General features: G+C 37.4%; 1 protein-coding gene across 3 annotated transcripts in view; it reads left to right on the top strand.

Moving 5' to 3' along the window:
• The window catches only part of LOC121380405 (inactive phospholipase C-like protein 2), a 169,690-nt gene that overhangs the window by 89,064 nt on the left and 63,535 nt on the right, over window positions 1-17,091 (top strand). For all 3 annotated transcript variants that reach the window (XR_005958929.1, XM_041509200.1, XM_041509201.1), the window contains exons 6-7: window positions 9,395-9,507; window positions 11,451-11,517. Coding sequence is in view for 2 of the 3 variants with exons in the window: in XM_041509200.1 (XP_041365134.1) it covers window positions 9,395-9,507; window positions 11,451-11,517 (180 nt within the window). In the remaining variant the exon portion in view is untranslated. The remainder of the gene's footprint in view (window positions 1-9,394; window positions 9,508-11,450; window positions 11,518-17,091) is intronic.

The following is a 17,091-nucleotide window of genomic DNA, read 5'->3' as shown; positions in this document are numbered from 1 at the left end:
ATGGGCAAGTGGGAAAATATATGGGGCAAGTGAATATCTGATTGGTACTTGCCCTGTGGCAAGTAATTGCTTTTTAAATTTTGAACCCCTGAACATACTAATTATGACTTGTTCATCATACATATCATACATATCGATATATGTACTGAAAGTGGCTTCAGTGACATACAAGTCTTAAACACCTGTACATTGTAAAAACTGATCTCTTGAATATGTTTTGTGTATCTGTCTTTTCCAGACCCCCTAGGCCTTGAACAAAATATTGAGCACCTAAACTAAACTAAGAGTTGCATGTATCCGATTATCATTAAGTAGACATTGTTTAGAGTATTTTTTTTTAAATGAGTACTTCAAGCATTGTTTTCACTGAAATAATACCCAGATTCCAAGAACTTGTGTCAGAACCAGAGCATTAATGGGAATGATATTATGTTGCTGGATTTAAAAAAAAAAAAACTTATTGAAAAAATGACTCTTGACTTTTAAATCTTATAAATTGATTGTATTAATTTCATTTGTCACAAATATGCATGGAGTTGAACATGATTGATTTTTAGAGTAGAAGTCCGGTTTTGGGTTGTTTTTGTTTTAAATAAATATTAGTTTGCTAAAGTGACGTGCTGAATGGCTAAAAGATATCAAGAACAATCACATATGATTTGACTTTATGAAGAACATTGCAGATAGAAAAACACAGAATGTCATGATTTCAGGAATTCCATTCAGAATATTTATCAGTTACCAGTATTTGCAAATGAGTCTTGAATGTGGCTAACAAGTTGTCAAAAGTAATTTGTCACCTTCACTGTATTGAAATAAACCATTGCCTGTTGAACTAACAGAAATTCAGAACCGGCATCGACCATCCAGCAACATCTTTTACTTTATTTAAACTTTGTTTTTCTTTGACACCACTAGAGCACATTGATTTATTAATCTTTGGCTATTGGATGTCAAACATTTGGTAATTTTGACATAAAGTTTAAGAAAGGAAACCTGCTACATTTTTCCATTAGTAGCAAGGGATCTTTTATATGCACCATCCCACAGACAGGATAGCACATACCACAGCCTTTGATATACCAGTCATGGCACACTGGCTGGAGCGGAAAATAGCCCAGTGGGTCCACCGGCGGGGATCGATCCCAGACCAACCGCACATCAAGCGAGCGCTCTACCACTGGGCTACATCCTGCCCCTTCTCCTTCACTTTGACTACTTTATCTGCCTGCTGACTGCATGATTTGTGACGTATGAAAAGTTGAAGAGCACTGATAAATGCAGCAAGAGACTATTTGAGTACGAGGAAAGAGAAAAGCCATAAGCAGTAACTGATTGTGCTGCCCTAAGAAATTTGATATTAACCGACATTTACGCATAGCGTGAAGTCGTTGGCTTAGCATGTCCGAATGACTGCAGATCGCCAACACGGACTGACAACAATTCTCAGATGAACTTGTTCTATATTGAATAATGTATTGGATTTCGCTGATTGTGCTTATCACCGACCCTCACTGCACACTTTAAGTAGTCTGCATTGTACGGAAGCAGGAATAGCGGGGACGAATTTGTCTGACCTTAAATAAGTTGGTTCTAATCAGCGTGCCGGCCACGGCGGGCTTTGTGTTGTGGGACTGTGTAGAGAGGGTCCTAATTTAATCACGTACTTCTCACCTAATTAGGACTCTGTGAGAAATAACTTGTCGAGAATGCCGTCTGATTGACATTGTATTGCACATTTATCGTCAGGGTGTGTGTGTTAGTTGACACTATTACACGTACATTGTGAGGCGGTGACAGAATTAGGCCTATACATGCGAGGTGCTTGGTGAGAATATTACTGTCTTAGCTATGACCAAAATGAAGACGAACTGAAGACCACTCTCCTAAAATGGCACTAAATGAGCAATCACATGAACATTCAAATAAAAGTTATTTTAAAAATAAAATGAAATCGTTGCAAGGTACTAAATTTGCAGCTGTCTTAAAACTTTCTAGGCAAGTTGTCATAACTTGTCTTTTCTGAAAAAAATGGTATTAATGTATTGTGAGGAGTATAATAGGGTGTTAACAATGTTGCACTTTTTGTGGGATGTGATTTCCTGGTCAGAATTCTTAAGTAAAAAAGAAATATTATTTAAAACAATTTTAATTGATGTTTCCGTTATATTTTTTACTATGTGACAGTGTTTGCTTTATTTATTTAATTTTTTTCATATACAGGTACTTACCTTGTTTGAGTCATTATTTGTTTTTCATGTTGAGGTGTTAATAAACATTAATTTTACATTTTCTATAATACAGTCAGACCTCGTTACAACAACCATGTTCATCTCTGGGTCACTTTGCCGTTGTATCGAATTGTCATGAGTTATCTCCTTTACCAAAATGACGTAACAAAAAATACTAATTAATATTAACTGATGACTGAACAGCATTTAAAAAATAAATAATTGCAATTATTATTAAAAACAACAAATACACATACATATATTAAATATGTTTCATTAAATATATTAAACAAGGCGCATATTCACTGTCAGTCTAATAATTCCTTGGTTAAAGACATCTACGATTGGTACCTGTTCCATTTACAAAATATCATACAAATAGAAGACTTGATTGATCAAAGTTAATCCTTTAATTGGTTGACTAAAGGCTTACACATGTATTTTCAAAAGCAGTACATGTCTACAGATTTAGCAGACATCGGTAGCTTGGACAGCATGTAACACTGCTGATCACGTAACAAGATGGTGGTTTGGACAACAAAAATTCGGTGGTGCAAAATACTTATTTGTTATGATAAAATTCATAAATTAAAACGTAAGTCAGCTATTTACATATTGAGAAAGCAGAAACAGTTTGTGTATGCCTCTGTATTATCGTGGATGCAACATATGCGAAGAGGTAGTAAACCAGGGAAGCAATCAGGTAGCCGACGATCATCCGCAGTGTCAACAATGGCGGCCGCGACACAGAACAAAGACCCCGCCCAACGTATGACTGGGTTGGCACAAGTAAATACAATGCACATGAATCTTCCAGCCAGCACATTGACTACCAGACAAATAACTAACCCTTCATGCACATTTCAAACACAACAACCACAACAGCCACCTTCGCTATGTTCATTTTCTGGAATTCCATCCACCGGTGAAATGTCAACAGGGCTGACACAACAAACATCTGCGTCACCACCACCTTGGGTTCTAAACCTGTACGACCAAATTGCACGCCTTACATCAACCACAACTGAGATATACAGACGAACTGATAAGCTCAAAGCAATGAATTCCAAAATATGCACAATAGAAAGCTCTTTGGAAAGTATTAGAAACAGTCTGGTTGCTACAAACGAACGAGTTAATAAAGTCGAACAAAGCTGTCAATTCATAAGCAACTCATTTGATACAATCACAAGCGAAAGCAATGAATTAAAACAATCAGTTAACGAATTAAAAACCACACTGAAAACTGCTAGTAGTGATATTTTCTACTTATCCCAAGACCTTTACGACACAGTCTGAAAATCATCGCCTTTCTGATGAGATTCTTTGCCTGCAAACAAGGTCTATGCGCTTTAACCTGATATTCTCCGGAATCCCTGATCAAGGCCATACAGAAAATACTGAAGAAGTTCTGCAGGAATTTTTAAAGAAAGAACTTGATATTCCTGATGCAATTCCCATCCAAGTCACACACAGACTCGGGCCATATCGTGAATCCCATGGAAAACCATGATCAATTGTTGCACATTTTCAACACCTCAAAGACAAGGATAAAATTAAAAATGCAGCCAAAAAACTAGCAGGTAAACCCTATGGTATCAATGACCAGTCCCCACGAAAAATTGCGGAAAGGCGTAAAGAATTGTACCCTGTATACAGGGAAGCCAGGAGAAATAACAAAAAAGCTTTCCTGAAAGTGGATAGACTCTTTATAGATGGGAGAGAATACTTCCCAGAAGATGGCTACACCCAACCCTCTGAACACCATAATTACCCAAGACACCAAGTTCCAAACAGAAGCAGCAACAGCAGTGGCCCTTCCAGAAAAAGATACAGAATAACAATTCCCACCCATGTTCCAGTGTTTGAGGATATGAACAGATTTGCCCCCCTGAATGCTATGTCTTCCAGTTAGGGATGTCATGGAGCCATAAACTGTGTCCCCCATCTCAAAACTGTCTCAAATATCACCCCCAGCCAACACTGTATAAGCAATGGACCAAACCATTCCATATCAGGAAACACTAACTCCAATGTACAGAGATATATATACTACTCAAAAGAATTTAAGGGTCAGACGATATTTTCGACATTATTTTCTGAATGTCAATTATATTAGCTAGACCATAATGTCACGCATGGTATTGTTCCATTTTGACGAAAGTGGGTCTAAGCAACCCATAAATGAATTAAAATCCACTGTCATTGACACTGTCGACTAGTTCTAATGGTGAAAACATGCTTACATTTGCACGTAAATTAGGGCGAAAGCGAAAGGTCTGCTAAGTGCCCATAACTTGCTTTTTCACAAAGCGCTTCATTTGCACGCTTTGCACGTGTATTCCATGTTCCCAATGCTGAATTTCCGTATAATTGGAGCTTGCGTTCGTGTATGGTGCACACTCCAAATTCGACAATGGTACGACTTCCAACTGACTATCGAAGATCGAGGAAGGGCTATTGCTTGGCTTCAGGATGGCAATACGCAAAGAAATGTTGCTCTGAGACTTGGTGTCAGTCAGAGTGTCGTTGGCCGACTGTGGCAACGGTACCAAGCAACGAATTCTGTTCGAAATCGTCCACGTTCGGGAAGACCCCGAAGCACTACAAATAGAGAGGACCGCTACATCACCAATATGGCTCTACGTCAACGCACAACCACTGCACGCCGATTACATGACAATCTGCGGACTGCGACTGGAACTCGAGTGTCTGATCAAACCATACACAATCGTCTGAGAGCCAATAATCTACGCTGCCGTCGCCAGGCTGTTCGACCACCACTCCTACCACGTCACAGAACGGCCAGACGTCACTGGTGCACGCTTCATCTGCGGTGGCAACGTGTTCAGTGGGGTCGAGTGATGTTCACTGATGAGTCCAGGTTTAGTCTACAGTTCAACGACGGTCGGATTCGTGTCTACAGACGTCCTGGGGAGCGCTTCGGTGATGGCAGCGTCATGGTGTGGGGCGGCATCTCTATCCACCACAGGACCCCCCTCTATGTGGTGGATGGCAATCTGAATGGAATCCGCTATCTGAATGAGATTATCCGGCCATTGGTTCTCCCAGGCCTTCAACAGATTGGCAGCGGGGCAGTTCTGCAGGATGACAATGCCAGACCCCACCGCGTCAGGGTGGTAACGGACTTTCTCAGACAACAAGGTATCGCCAGGATGGATTGGCCAGCATATTCGCCTGACTTGGCCCCAATAGAGAACGCCTGGGACGAATTAGGCAGGAGAGTTCGGGATAACCATGCCCCTCCGGCCAACCTTCATGGTCTGGGTCAACTTCTTATGGCAGAGTGGCAGGCCATTCCCCAAGAGTTCTTCAGACGTCTGATCAACAGCATGAGGCAACGATGTGTCGAGTGTATTCGCGCCAGGGGTGGATTCACACACTATTAAACGAATGTTCTAATGTGTAAAATCCATGTTTGACAACCTTCAACTTTGACAGCATGTCATGTGACTTTCTTGTATACAGTGACGTTTATTTGTGGGTTTTTGTAAATATGGAACAATAAATTAAATTTTTGGTGTAGTTTATATCATCAATCTAATACACTCTGAAACTTATTTGGTTATAAATTTTTTACCCTTAAATTCTTTTGAGTAGTATACATTCTCTGATAGAAATTTTAAAGACAAGAAAAAGGAAATTATTTTGTGCTTTTGTAGATGTCCAAAAAGCTTTTGATCTTATTTCTAGAACTTGCCTATGGCAGAAACTGTTAGAAAATAATATTAATGGAAAATTCTTTAAAATAATTTATCAAATGTATCAAGGAATGAAGTCATGTATTTGTACAAAAACCGAAACCTCTGAGCTATTTCCATGCAACATCGGTGTCGCCTGTCCTGTTTCCCTTTATTTAAATGATCTAGATAATTACTTAAAAAGCCAAAATTGTACTGGGGTATTTCTGGATAGAGATGAAACGTTCGATAAAACAGCTCTTTACTTTTTATGTTTATTATATGCTGACGATACTGCGCTTCTCGCATCAAATGCCTCTGACTTACAACAATCCCTAAATATCTTTTCACAAATGGAAACTCAAAGTAAATGCAAGTAAAACTAAAATAATCATTTTCAATGGCACCAGTAATGATTACAAGAAAGTTTTTACACTTGGACATGATGTGCTTGAAAACGTAAAAGAATATAAATATTTAGGTCTTACTTTTACCAAACTAAATAAATTTAATACAAGCAAAAAACTACTAACTCAAAAGGCAACAAAAGCAATGTACTTTGTTCTGTCTAAATCTAAAGACAATAACTTTTCAATAGAATGCAAATTAAAACTATTTGATTCCATTGTACTCCCGATTCTCTTATACGGGTGCGAAATATGGGGTTATGAAAACATCGATATCATTGAAACTATTCATATAAAATTCCTAAGACACATCTTACCAGTTAAAAAAGGCACCCCGCTATTCATGTTATATGGAGAACTAGGAAGAAGACCCCTTAAACTAATTATTCAACAAAGAATTATAAGTTTTTGGGCCCGTATTGTATCTGGTAAACAAACAAAATCATCGTTTTTACTGCATAAATTAATGTTACACGACTCTTCTGTTAATGGATATAGTTATAAATGGATAAAAATGGTCGAAGATATATTTAACCAGCTAGGCATGACAAATGTTTGGATGTCACGGAACTTTTCATCCGTAAAAATACTTCTTAATCAAGTAAAATTAAGACAAAACGACCAGTATTTACAACAATGGAATACAAACATAACTTCATCATCAAAAGGTAAAACATACACTATATTTAAGGAAAACCTTAGATTAGAAAAATATCTTATTATATTACCACAAACATGTTGGACTATATTACTCAAATTTAGAACATCTAATCACTACTTACCAATCGAAACAGGACGCCGGAACAACACCCCAGTGGAAGATCGAACGTGCACATTATGTGACAATAATGATATTGGAGACGAATTTCACTATTTATTCACGTGTACTTATTTCACTAACTCCCGTAAAAATTTGATTAAGCCATATTATTATAATAAACCAAGTACGCTGAAATTTAAACAACTAATGACGAATAGCAAAATAAGTGTTCTCAAGAAATTATGTAAATAATAAAAGAAATTATTAATAAATGCAGTAAACCCTAAAATATATGTATATGAATTATGTACAATGTCTTATTACTACCCAAGTATACATGTATATATGTGTGCGCATGTCTGATTAGCACATTTGGTAGGAATTACAATAATGTGACATTACATTACTTTATTCTAATTGTATTATATTATTCCTTATTATTCTATTGCATTTGTATTATACTATTGTCTCTATTACTTTATTGCATTTGTATTAATACTATTGTACTATTGTCTCCTGTAAACCCTATCTTGTCACTACAGTTTATATATCATGTTCCTCATATGCCGTTGTGTAACGGCCTGAGCGTAATAAAGTTCTGTTCTGTTCTGTTCTGTTCTGTCGGCTCACTACGAGATCAAGGATTCTAAGTGGCTGTGTGTGTACTGCCAACATGCTACTATATCTGTGATTATGTAATGTCATTGTAAAGAGGTGTTTTCAGACATCGGATGCACGTTTGTTCCTAATTAGCTCTGTCGGTGTTGGAAGGTGTGAATTCTGGTGTGATGAACAGAATAACACTGAGGTACGTTTGTCCCCGACAATTTGTGGTCGGATGGTGTAAATGTCATAGCAACAATGGTTGTTGTAACAAGGTCTGACTGTACATACATTTAAATATTTATTGCTGACAGACACATTGAATGTCATCAACATTTATTCATTTATTTTCATTCTATACTACCATTATGCATTTTTGCATAATAATTAAAGAGTTGACATCATATAGTCAGGGTTTCTTCTAAAGAGTAAAAAGTTAAAGTTTGTTTTGTTTAACGACACCAGTAGAGCACATTGATTTATTAATCATCGGCTATTGAATGTCAAACCTTTGGTAATTTGACATATAGTGTTACAGAGGACACCTGCTACATTTGTCTATTAGTAGCATGGATGTTTTATATGCACCATCCTACAGACAGAATAGCACCAATCATGGTGCACTGGCTGGAACAAGAAAGCCAAAGGGTAAATTTACATATACTCTAAAACCTTGGAAATTAATTAATATATATTTTTGCTGTTTAAAATTTGTCATGCCCATGAAATTTCCAAACATTTCAAACCCATAACAACCCAGAACTAGTAGAAGGGGCACTTAATTATGGTCTGGGGTTGTTTTTGGGGGGTGTTTGTTGGTGTTTTTGGGGGGTGTTTGTTGTTTTGGGGGGGGGGGGGGGGGGGGGGGGGGGGATTACATAACCACAAATTATTTTTTAGCAGAAATCTTGATCGCATACCGGTACACTTTATATGCTGGAGAAAGTGATGAAAACCGTGAAGTAAAATTGATTTTGAGTGCTTACGGTCAGCCAATCATAACACTTGATCTGACAAATAATCATATTGCTCATTCACAATAAATCAATTTAATCATTCCGGTATGGATTATAACCGGCTGCTGTAAAGTGCCCAATAATCGGTTAGTTCTCTACCTGAGTGTGTGAGTTAGAAATTAAGCCGGGTCACATGAAGACATTAGTTGCTATAAGCAGACAAATGTTGCCTTATTTAGTATAGCTCCAAGAGTTTCAAATTAAACTTGTTGGTCCTCACAGTCTTAGATTGTTGTAAAATGTCAAATAATGTATTTCTCTGGCTATTTTGAGAAGATGGAAATTAAGTGTGGCGATTGTAATGAATTTTAGCTCTATGGATGTGCAATGATGGGTTTTTATTTGTGTATTTTGAAAAGCTTGAAATTGAGCATAGTGATCCAGTATATAGTTGGGGTGAGGGTGTGGGGGAAGGGGGGGGGATTCTGCTAGAATCATGAAAATGATGTAATATAGATATTTTTGGATTCGGTCTCTTAATCTTATGGGATTCATGAAAGTACAGAATTCTACTAAATTTGCAGCCTGGTGGTCAGAAGTTTTGGTTCCATGATTGTAAAATGATAGATTTTTTATTTTATTCTCCAGATGTTGAAATTTAGCCTAGCGACCATACTGGATTTTGATTATATGTATTGCAGTCATGCAGTAATGTTTTATGTTTGTCTATTTTCAGGAGTTGGAAATTAAGCGTGGTGATGGTAAACGAGGTCGACTAACGAGTGATGAATTCATATCTCTTTTCAAGGAGATCTCGACACGGCCAGAAATCTATTTTCTTCTTGTTAGGTAAAACATTAAAACTGAAGTGTTTAGCATATTTCTTTTTACGGCTGTCTTTATTTTCTTCATGTTAGGTAAAACATTAACACTGAAGTGTTTGGCATATTTCTTTTTACGGCAGTCTTTATTTTCTTCCATGATGGCAAACCTTTTGAAAATGTATAGCCAAACTGAAACGTTTAGTTTATATATGCCCGCAACCTACTTTTTACGCATTACAGCACATTAAAGGAAATCCTTATCTGGGCCATATCTTCCTTATGAATTCATATAGGATCATTAAACCTTGCATGCAACTTCATGTACAACTTGGGATGGTGGTGTGATGCGTACCACACCTAGGTCACCACGACCTACTTTTGATAAGCATATCATGTATCACACCAGTAGTTTTGTTTAGAGATTTTATTCAAGTTTATATTTAAAAATTGGCAATTTGTTTTACACCACCTGTTTGGTACACTTACATCACAATTGGTCAGGGAATATTGTGTTCAGTAACGTCGGAATTCACTACGCAAATTTGAGAGATCACTATACAATTTTAAAACATTACACAGCAGTTGATAATCAATTTTGAATTGACTAGAAATATCACTAATCAAGATTAGGAAAACAAATGTACCCGGTTGGTATATTGTTTTCTTTTAAAGCCATGTATCTTTTAGTCCTAATGACCGGCCTCGGTGGCGTCGTGGTAGGCCATTGGTTTATAGGCTGGTAGGTACTGGGTTCGGATCCCAGTCGAGGCATGGGATTTTTAATCCAGATACCGACTCCAAACCCTGAGTGAGTGCTCCGTAAAGCTCAGTGGGTAGGTGTAAACCACTTGCACCGACCAGTGATCCATAACTGGTTCAATAAAGGCCATGGTTTGTGCTATCCTGCCTGTGGGAAGCGCAAATAAAAGATCCCTTGCTGCTAATCGGAAGAGTAGCCCATGTAGTAGCGACAGCGGGTTTCCTTTCAAAATCTCTATGGTCCTTAACCATATGTCTGATGCCATATAACCGTAAATAAAATGTGTTGAGTGCGTCGTTAAATAAAACATTTCTTTCTTTCTTTCTTTAGTCCTAATGTACCTGTTGGGCAAATCTTGTTCAGTAGTGCGACATGATTCGCTACCCAAATTTTGGAGATTGCTACACAATTCTTAGAGTTAAATTGTAGTTACTACTCAATTTTCAACTGATCACCAACTGTCGCTCATCAAAATGTTTAAAGCAAAATATTCCCTGATGTATTCAGAAATAATGTTTAGCAGTATTCAGAACTAATGTTTAGCAGTATTCAGAACTAATGTTTAGCAGTATTCAGAACTAATGTTTAGCAGTATTCAGAAATAATGTTTAGCAGTATTCAGAAATAATGTTTAGCAGTATTCAGAAATAATGTTTAACAATACAAATTCAGCCCTAATAATTGAGCATTCAGCAATGCTGACTTACAAGCTGAAGTAAAATCTATTATTAGCATCAGAATTTTAACATTTTGTTGCTGATGAATATTAGAATGAGGAAACACTAATCTAGGCATTTAATACAAATCTATAGCCTGTCCCATTCTCCTACAAACAAATGTTTTTGGAAATAACAAAAGAAAAAACTATTTTTGTGTCCAGTTTAGAAAACAATCGGCTCAGAAATAAATTATAGCTTGTAGTAAATTCCATAGCATGAAAAAAGGCGCTCCCTGTGGGACAGACTCTAGAAAACATTCGGCTCAGAAATAAATAGCTTGTAGTAAATTCCATAGCATGAAAAAAGGTGTTCCCTGTGGGACGGACTCTAAGTCTGTGTGAGGTTATAATTGGTTCAAATGTTGATGTGGATATTATTGTAATTAAATGTATTACACGTGAACTAATTTTCATTTATCACTTGGGACATAAATCTGATAACTGGTATTTATTATATATCATTTTACTAATTTTATCAATTTTATTTCAGGTACGCAAGCAATGCAGATTATATGTCAACAGACGACTTGTTACTATTTTTAGAAGCAGAGCAAGGGGTGAGTTTTTGTTATGATTCTGCTTCATTTGTTTTTGCTGCAATCTGTATTGTGATGTGATGTGATGTGATGTTTCCATGTTTTCCATTGGCACATTCACAGGAATTGTATTAATTGAGTAAATTAAGAATTCATGCTAATTAATATACTTCTAATATGTATTAGCACAACAGAAACAGAACGTTTTTATTTAGGTTGTCAGTTGTATATGTAAATTAGAGTAAAGCTATGTTTTTAATTTCATATATATGTTTTTCTTGTCAATTTTCCATGAATTATTGAAATAATGCTTCTAAAACATCTGTAGAGGGGCGAGGCGTAGCCCAGTGGTACAGCGCTTGCTATTTGAGCTGTCGGTTTGGAATCGATCCCCATCGGTGAGCCCATTGGGTTATTTTTCGTTCCAGCCAGTGCACCACGACTGGTGTATTAAAGGCTGTGGTATGTGCTACTCTGTTTGTGGGATGGTGCATATAAACAATCCCTTGCTACTAATGGAAAAATGTAGCGGGTTTCTTCTCTAAGACTATACATCAACTATTACCAAATGTTTGACATTCAATAGCCGATGATTAATAAATCAATGTGCTCTAGTGGTGTTGGTAAACAAAACAAAACAAACAAACAAAGTGAAACGTCTGTCTTTCCATGCTAGCCACAAAATGTGTTTGATCCATGTACATGAATTTCAAATCACGTTTCGAGAGATTTTTTTCACGGAAAGAAAGAAAGAAATGTTTTATTTAACAAGGCACTCAACACATTTTATTTACGGTTATATGGCGTCAGACATATGGTTAAGGACCACACAGATCTTGAGAGGAAACCCGCTGTCGCCACTACATGGGCTACTCTTTCCAATTAGCAGCAAGGGATCTTTTATTTGCGCTTCCCACAGGCAGGATAGCACAAACCATGGCCTTTGTTGAACCAGTTATGGATCACTGGTCGGTGCAAGTGGTTTACACCTACCCATTGAGCCTTGTGGAGCACTCACTCGGGGTTTGGAGTCGGTATCTGGATTAAAAATCCCATGCCTCGAGTGGGATCCGAACCCAGTACCTACCAGCCTGTAGACCGATGGCCTAATCACGACGCCACCGAGGCCGGTCATAGAGAAGCTATCTTTCCCCGCTGACGTCATAACGTTAGTTTGGTGACATCATCACTCGTTGATGAGATTGTACAAACAACAGTGAATGTTTAGATAAATAAATTTAAAATAACAATTAAACATGCTCTAAACTAATTTCTTTTTAGTTCATTCACTTCCCACGAGAAACATCAGTTCATTACGAATGTGACCTCCCTTGCTTACATTTGATTGTGTACCTAAAGATAGTTTTGACGTCATTGCTTTTCTTTCGCTAAAGCTCGTGACTGACAACATTAATTTTACTCAGGACAGATAATCCGTAATTCCTCATAACTCGTAAGTTATTGTCTATATCATCAATATGGGCATTAAGTCTGAATTGACCAATGTCTTTACTGTGTACTTTCAAAATTAATTTATGTAATTGTGCCTTCCCAGATGGGTTTACATGTACTGGTATTGCATGTATATGGAAACAGTCAACACGTCACGGACATGGATTCACAAATTCACGCAATATGTACATGAAAAATGTAAATATTAAAAATATACATGTAGCTTAAAATCAGTTTATCTGAGATGGCAGTCTGTAAAAGCGGTTTTGTCTGATTCATCAAAGTCCACTCCCGTCTCCAAATACTTTTTTTTTTTAATCTATTTTATATTTTGCCGAACATTATTCAATTTCCTTTTTCACTTTTTTAGCCATGTTTTTGTATTGTTCTGTTTCCACTCTTGCTAAACCAGTTTACAAAATGTGTTTGCATATTTATGACAACTGCGACAGACTGCGCTCTGTTTGTAAACCTTAGATTTGTGACAGCTGTGTGCAACTAATGAAAAAGAATGACAATCATGAGTGTTTTAAAAACAGTTCACAGCTAAAATGCATTCGAAATTTTTAGCGAAAAAGTAATTTTACTAGCATTTCCTGGTAAAAACAACTTTGTCGGTAGTAGAAAAATATTTGGAAACTTGACAGATATGATCATATCGGCCCAGTAGTAATACCAAAATAAAACTCAAAAAGCTTATTTTTAAGTTAAGAACCTCCTCAAAATGTATTGTGAGGGGAAGCATGCCTACAGCCACTCCCCAAGGTTTTGTGCTTTCAGCACTCGAAAAGTCCAATCTTTTTTTAAACAATTGATTAATTACAAACCTCATTACAAGATCAGAAATGTTTATCATACTTAACACAATAACGTGAAAAATCAATAAGCTGGTTCTTATGTTTGTTAACCCAATAAAATCACATACTGACACAATCTTCAATACTCGTTAGCAGTTTACGTAGGCAAGACAAAGTGTGGTTTTTATTGCGGTAATAAAGCACGATATTGCTTGTGCGCAGCGAGCCTACAGATCTTAACGTTTTATAACGGTCGTTAATAATACTGCATGTTTGTCACACCTGCAATACATTGTCATGTACAGGTGATGGATTTAAAATTTGTATTAGGAGGACCATGGTGAGTGTGAAGTCTGTGAGATTGTACCCTATACACTGTGTCTCAGATCACTGCCCCCTATACACTGTGTCTCAGATCACTGGTTGGAAGGATTGTGATCAGAGATTGTACCCTATACACTAGAGACTGTACCCTATACACTGTCTCAGATCACTTGTTGGAAGGATTGTGATCAGAGATTGTACCCTATATATATACACTGTGTCTTAGATTAGTGATTGGCAGTAACTGTTTGCAGACACCAACCGATGAGCGTCATGACCAGTTTTTGTTGTTGTTTTTTAATCAATCATACATCATTGATTGATCAGTGTCATTGTCATGCGACTGCAGAGACACCAGTCAGACAGGGATTTACATTCTGACGACTGATTTACAAGACGAGACCCATGAGAGAAACTGACAGCTTGTGATGAGCGATATGCCCGATCAGCGGGATTTATCGCCCGGTGTCTTCTGGGCCTAAGTTAATCCTGCTCTGATACATTCATAGTCCAGTGTGCATAATACAATGTAGCTTTATTGATTATATGGAGAGTGCTTTCCTGTTTGTCAAGATATTCTCAATTAAGTGGTTTAAGACGGAGCACGTACCTGTGGCGTTTTTCTTTCATCTTCGTTTATTGTCATGCTAATACACCATTACGCTTCAAACTTCTCTTGTCACCTGCTGTCTGTCCAGGAGAGTTGACGTTTGTTTTGTTTAACAACACCATTAGAGCAAATTAATCAATTAATAACCGTCTGCTGGATATCGAACATTTGGTAGTTCTGACACACAGTGTTCAAAGGAAACCTGCTATATTTGTTGATGGTCCAACTGGAGGGGACTGGAGGTTTCATCTCCATCCTTATGTCTGTCTGTCTCTGTCTGTCTATCCGTCTGTCCCACATGTAGTTTTCCGGACATTTTTTCAGCAATGCTTCTAATAACTTGATAATTTGCACACATAGTCTTCCAAGGAAACCTACTTCAATTTTACATTAGCAGCCAGCAATCTTTTATGTGAACTTTACAACAGTGAGGACAGCACATACCGTGGTTTTTGATATATCAGTCACGGTGCACTGGTTGAGGTTTATTGGTTGGTGAGAGAAAAGTGAATGGAGTAGTATGACATTCCTCTCTCCCACTCATCCACCCCCCCCCCCCCCCCCCCCCCCCCAACACACCGAGCTGTACACATGCTCTGGGTTGGAAGAAGGAAGGAAATGTTTTAATTAATGACGCACTCAGCACATTTTTTTTACAGTTATATGGCATCAGACATATGGTTAAGGACCACACAGATATTGAGAGAGGAAACCTGCTGTCGCCACTTCATGGGCTATTCTTTTCGATTTACGATTAGCAGCAAGGGATCTTTTATGTCCACCATCCCACAGACAGGATAGCACATACCACAGCCTTTGTTACACCAGTTGTGGAGCACTGGCTGGGTTGGAAGAAGTCTTATATCATGTTACAGACTTCCATTGTTAAAAATCCTATGAGTGTGAAGCTTGGCATACTTCAAAATGGAGCGGTAGGATGTGGCCCAGTGGTACAGCTCTCGCCTGATGATACGCAGTCGGTCTAGGATCGATCCTCATCAGTGGGCCCATTAGCTATTTCTCTTTCCAGCCAGTGTATCACGACTGGTATATCAAAGGCCATGCATGGTATGTGCTATCCTGTCTGTGGGATAGTGCATATAAAAGATCTCTAGTTACTAATGGGAAAATATGGCAGATTTCCTCTCTAAGACTAAATACAAAATTACCAAATGATCATTTGACATCCAATAGCTGAGGATTAATAAATCAATGTGTTCTAATTGTGTCATTAACCTTTAGACTACTGGATTAATATTTAACAAAAACCACGTTGAGTGGGTACAAGTTTATAATTTTTACTCACATATATTCACTTAAATGTTTTATAAATACATGAAATAAATTTCATATATGAATCAGTAAGTATTATTTTCGTGGGTTTTTTTGTAATTTTTATTATTTTTAGATCAGCTAAGTGATTAAAATTAGGCAAAAAATCTAAAAAGTTGCATTTACTTATGGGCATTTGTGGCCAGCTGTCCAGTATTTATGTCCATTATTCCCGATAACAGTGGTTTTCTGACCAGAATTTGTTTTTAAACCCAAACTATGATTCATATTGCAATATTTGGTAATTTTCGTAGGTGGTAAAACTATCAAATTTATTATCGAATTAGCTGTCACAATCAGCTATCGATCCCTGAAAATGACAGCGACGTGCCGCCATTGTTGTCAAGCGAAAATACTTGCCGAAAACCACTTTTTGAACTCAAAATTTCATGGTATTTTCAATTGAAAAAATCAAAACAAAAGCCACCATTTTGAAAGAAAATCTTTTTTCTTTTATTATATTTCTGTTTCCGGTGAGTGTCGTGTGCAAAACGGCAGGAAATATGAATTGGGGAATGCACTGTATACAGTGTACAGTATGTCGACTGACGTGACGTCGGGCGAGATATCTCGCCTGCAGTACTCAGAAGGTTAAACAAAACAAACTTTTAACTCGAAACAAAGGAGGCTGAAAATCAAACTTTTTAAACTAGTTGGTGAAGAATCGTGACTTCAAACATTAAATGTCTACAGCGATTCTCATTATAATCTACATATGTGACTTCTTAGATTTAGTGTCATTTGTTTCCAAAATAAAATGCTTTTCTGACAGTTGAAAAAATGGGACTCGATATAATATGGGTGCAGTGTTTTGTATCCCTCAGACTAATTTGACAGGACTGCTGGACACAGTCATGTTTATGTATGTTCCTGGGAAAAAAAACCCCACAAAAAACCCCCAGTAAACTGTAAAGTCTGGCAAAACTGACATGACAACCAGACATGAATTGTCTTACAAAATGAAGTGTGACAACAAACCCAACTAGTGCAGGTTTGTCTGATAATATTATATTACAAGCCTGGTTTCTTCAACATTTCTTACCACTCTGATTGAAGGGGGCGAGACGTAGCTCAGTGGTA

The sequence above is a fragment of the Gigantopelta aegis genome, chromosome 9 (genome assembly GCF_016097555.1).
Source record: "Gigantopelta aegis isolate Gae_Host chromosome 9, Gae_host_genome, whole genome shotgun sequence".
Taxonomy (NCBI): Eukaryota; Metazoa; Mollusca; class Gastropoda; order Neomphalida; family Peltospiridae; genus Gigantopelta; species Gigantopelta aegis.
The sequence above is the reverse complement of the archived record's forward strand: the minus strand, read 5'-3'. Positions and strand labels throughout refer to the sequence as shown.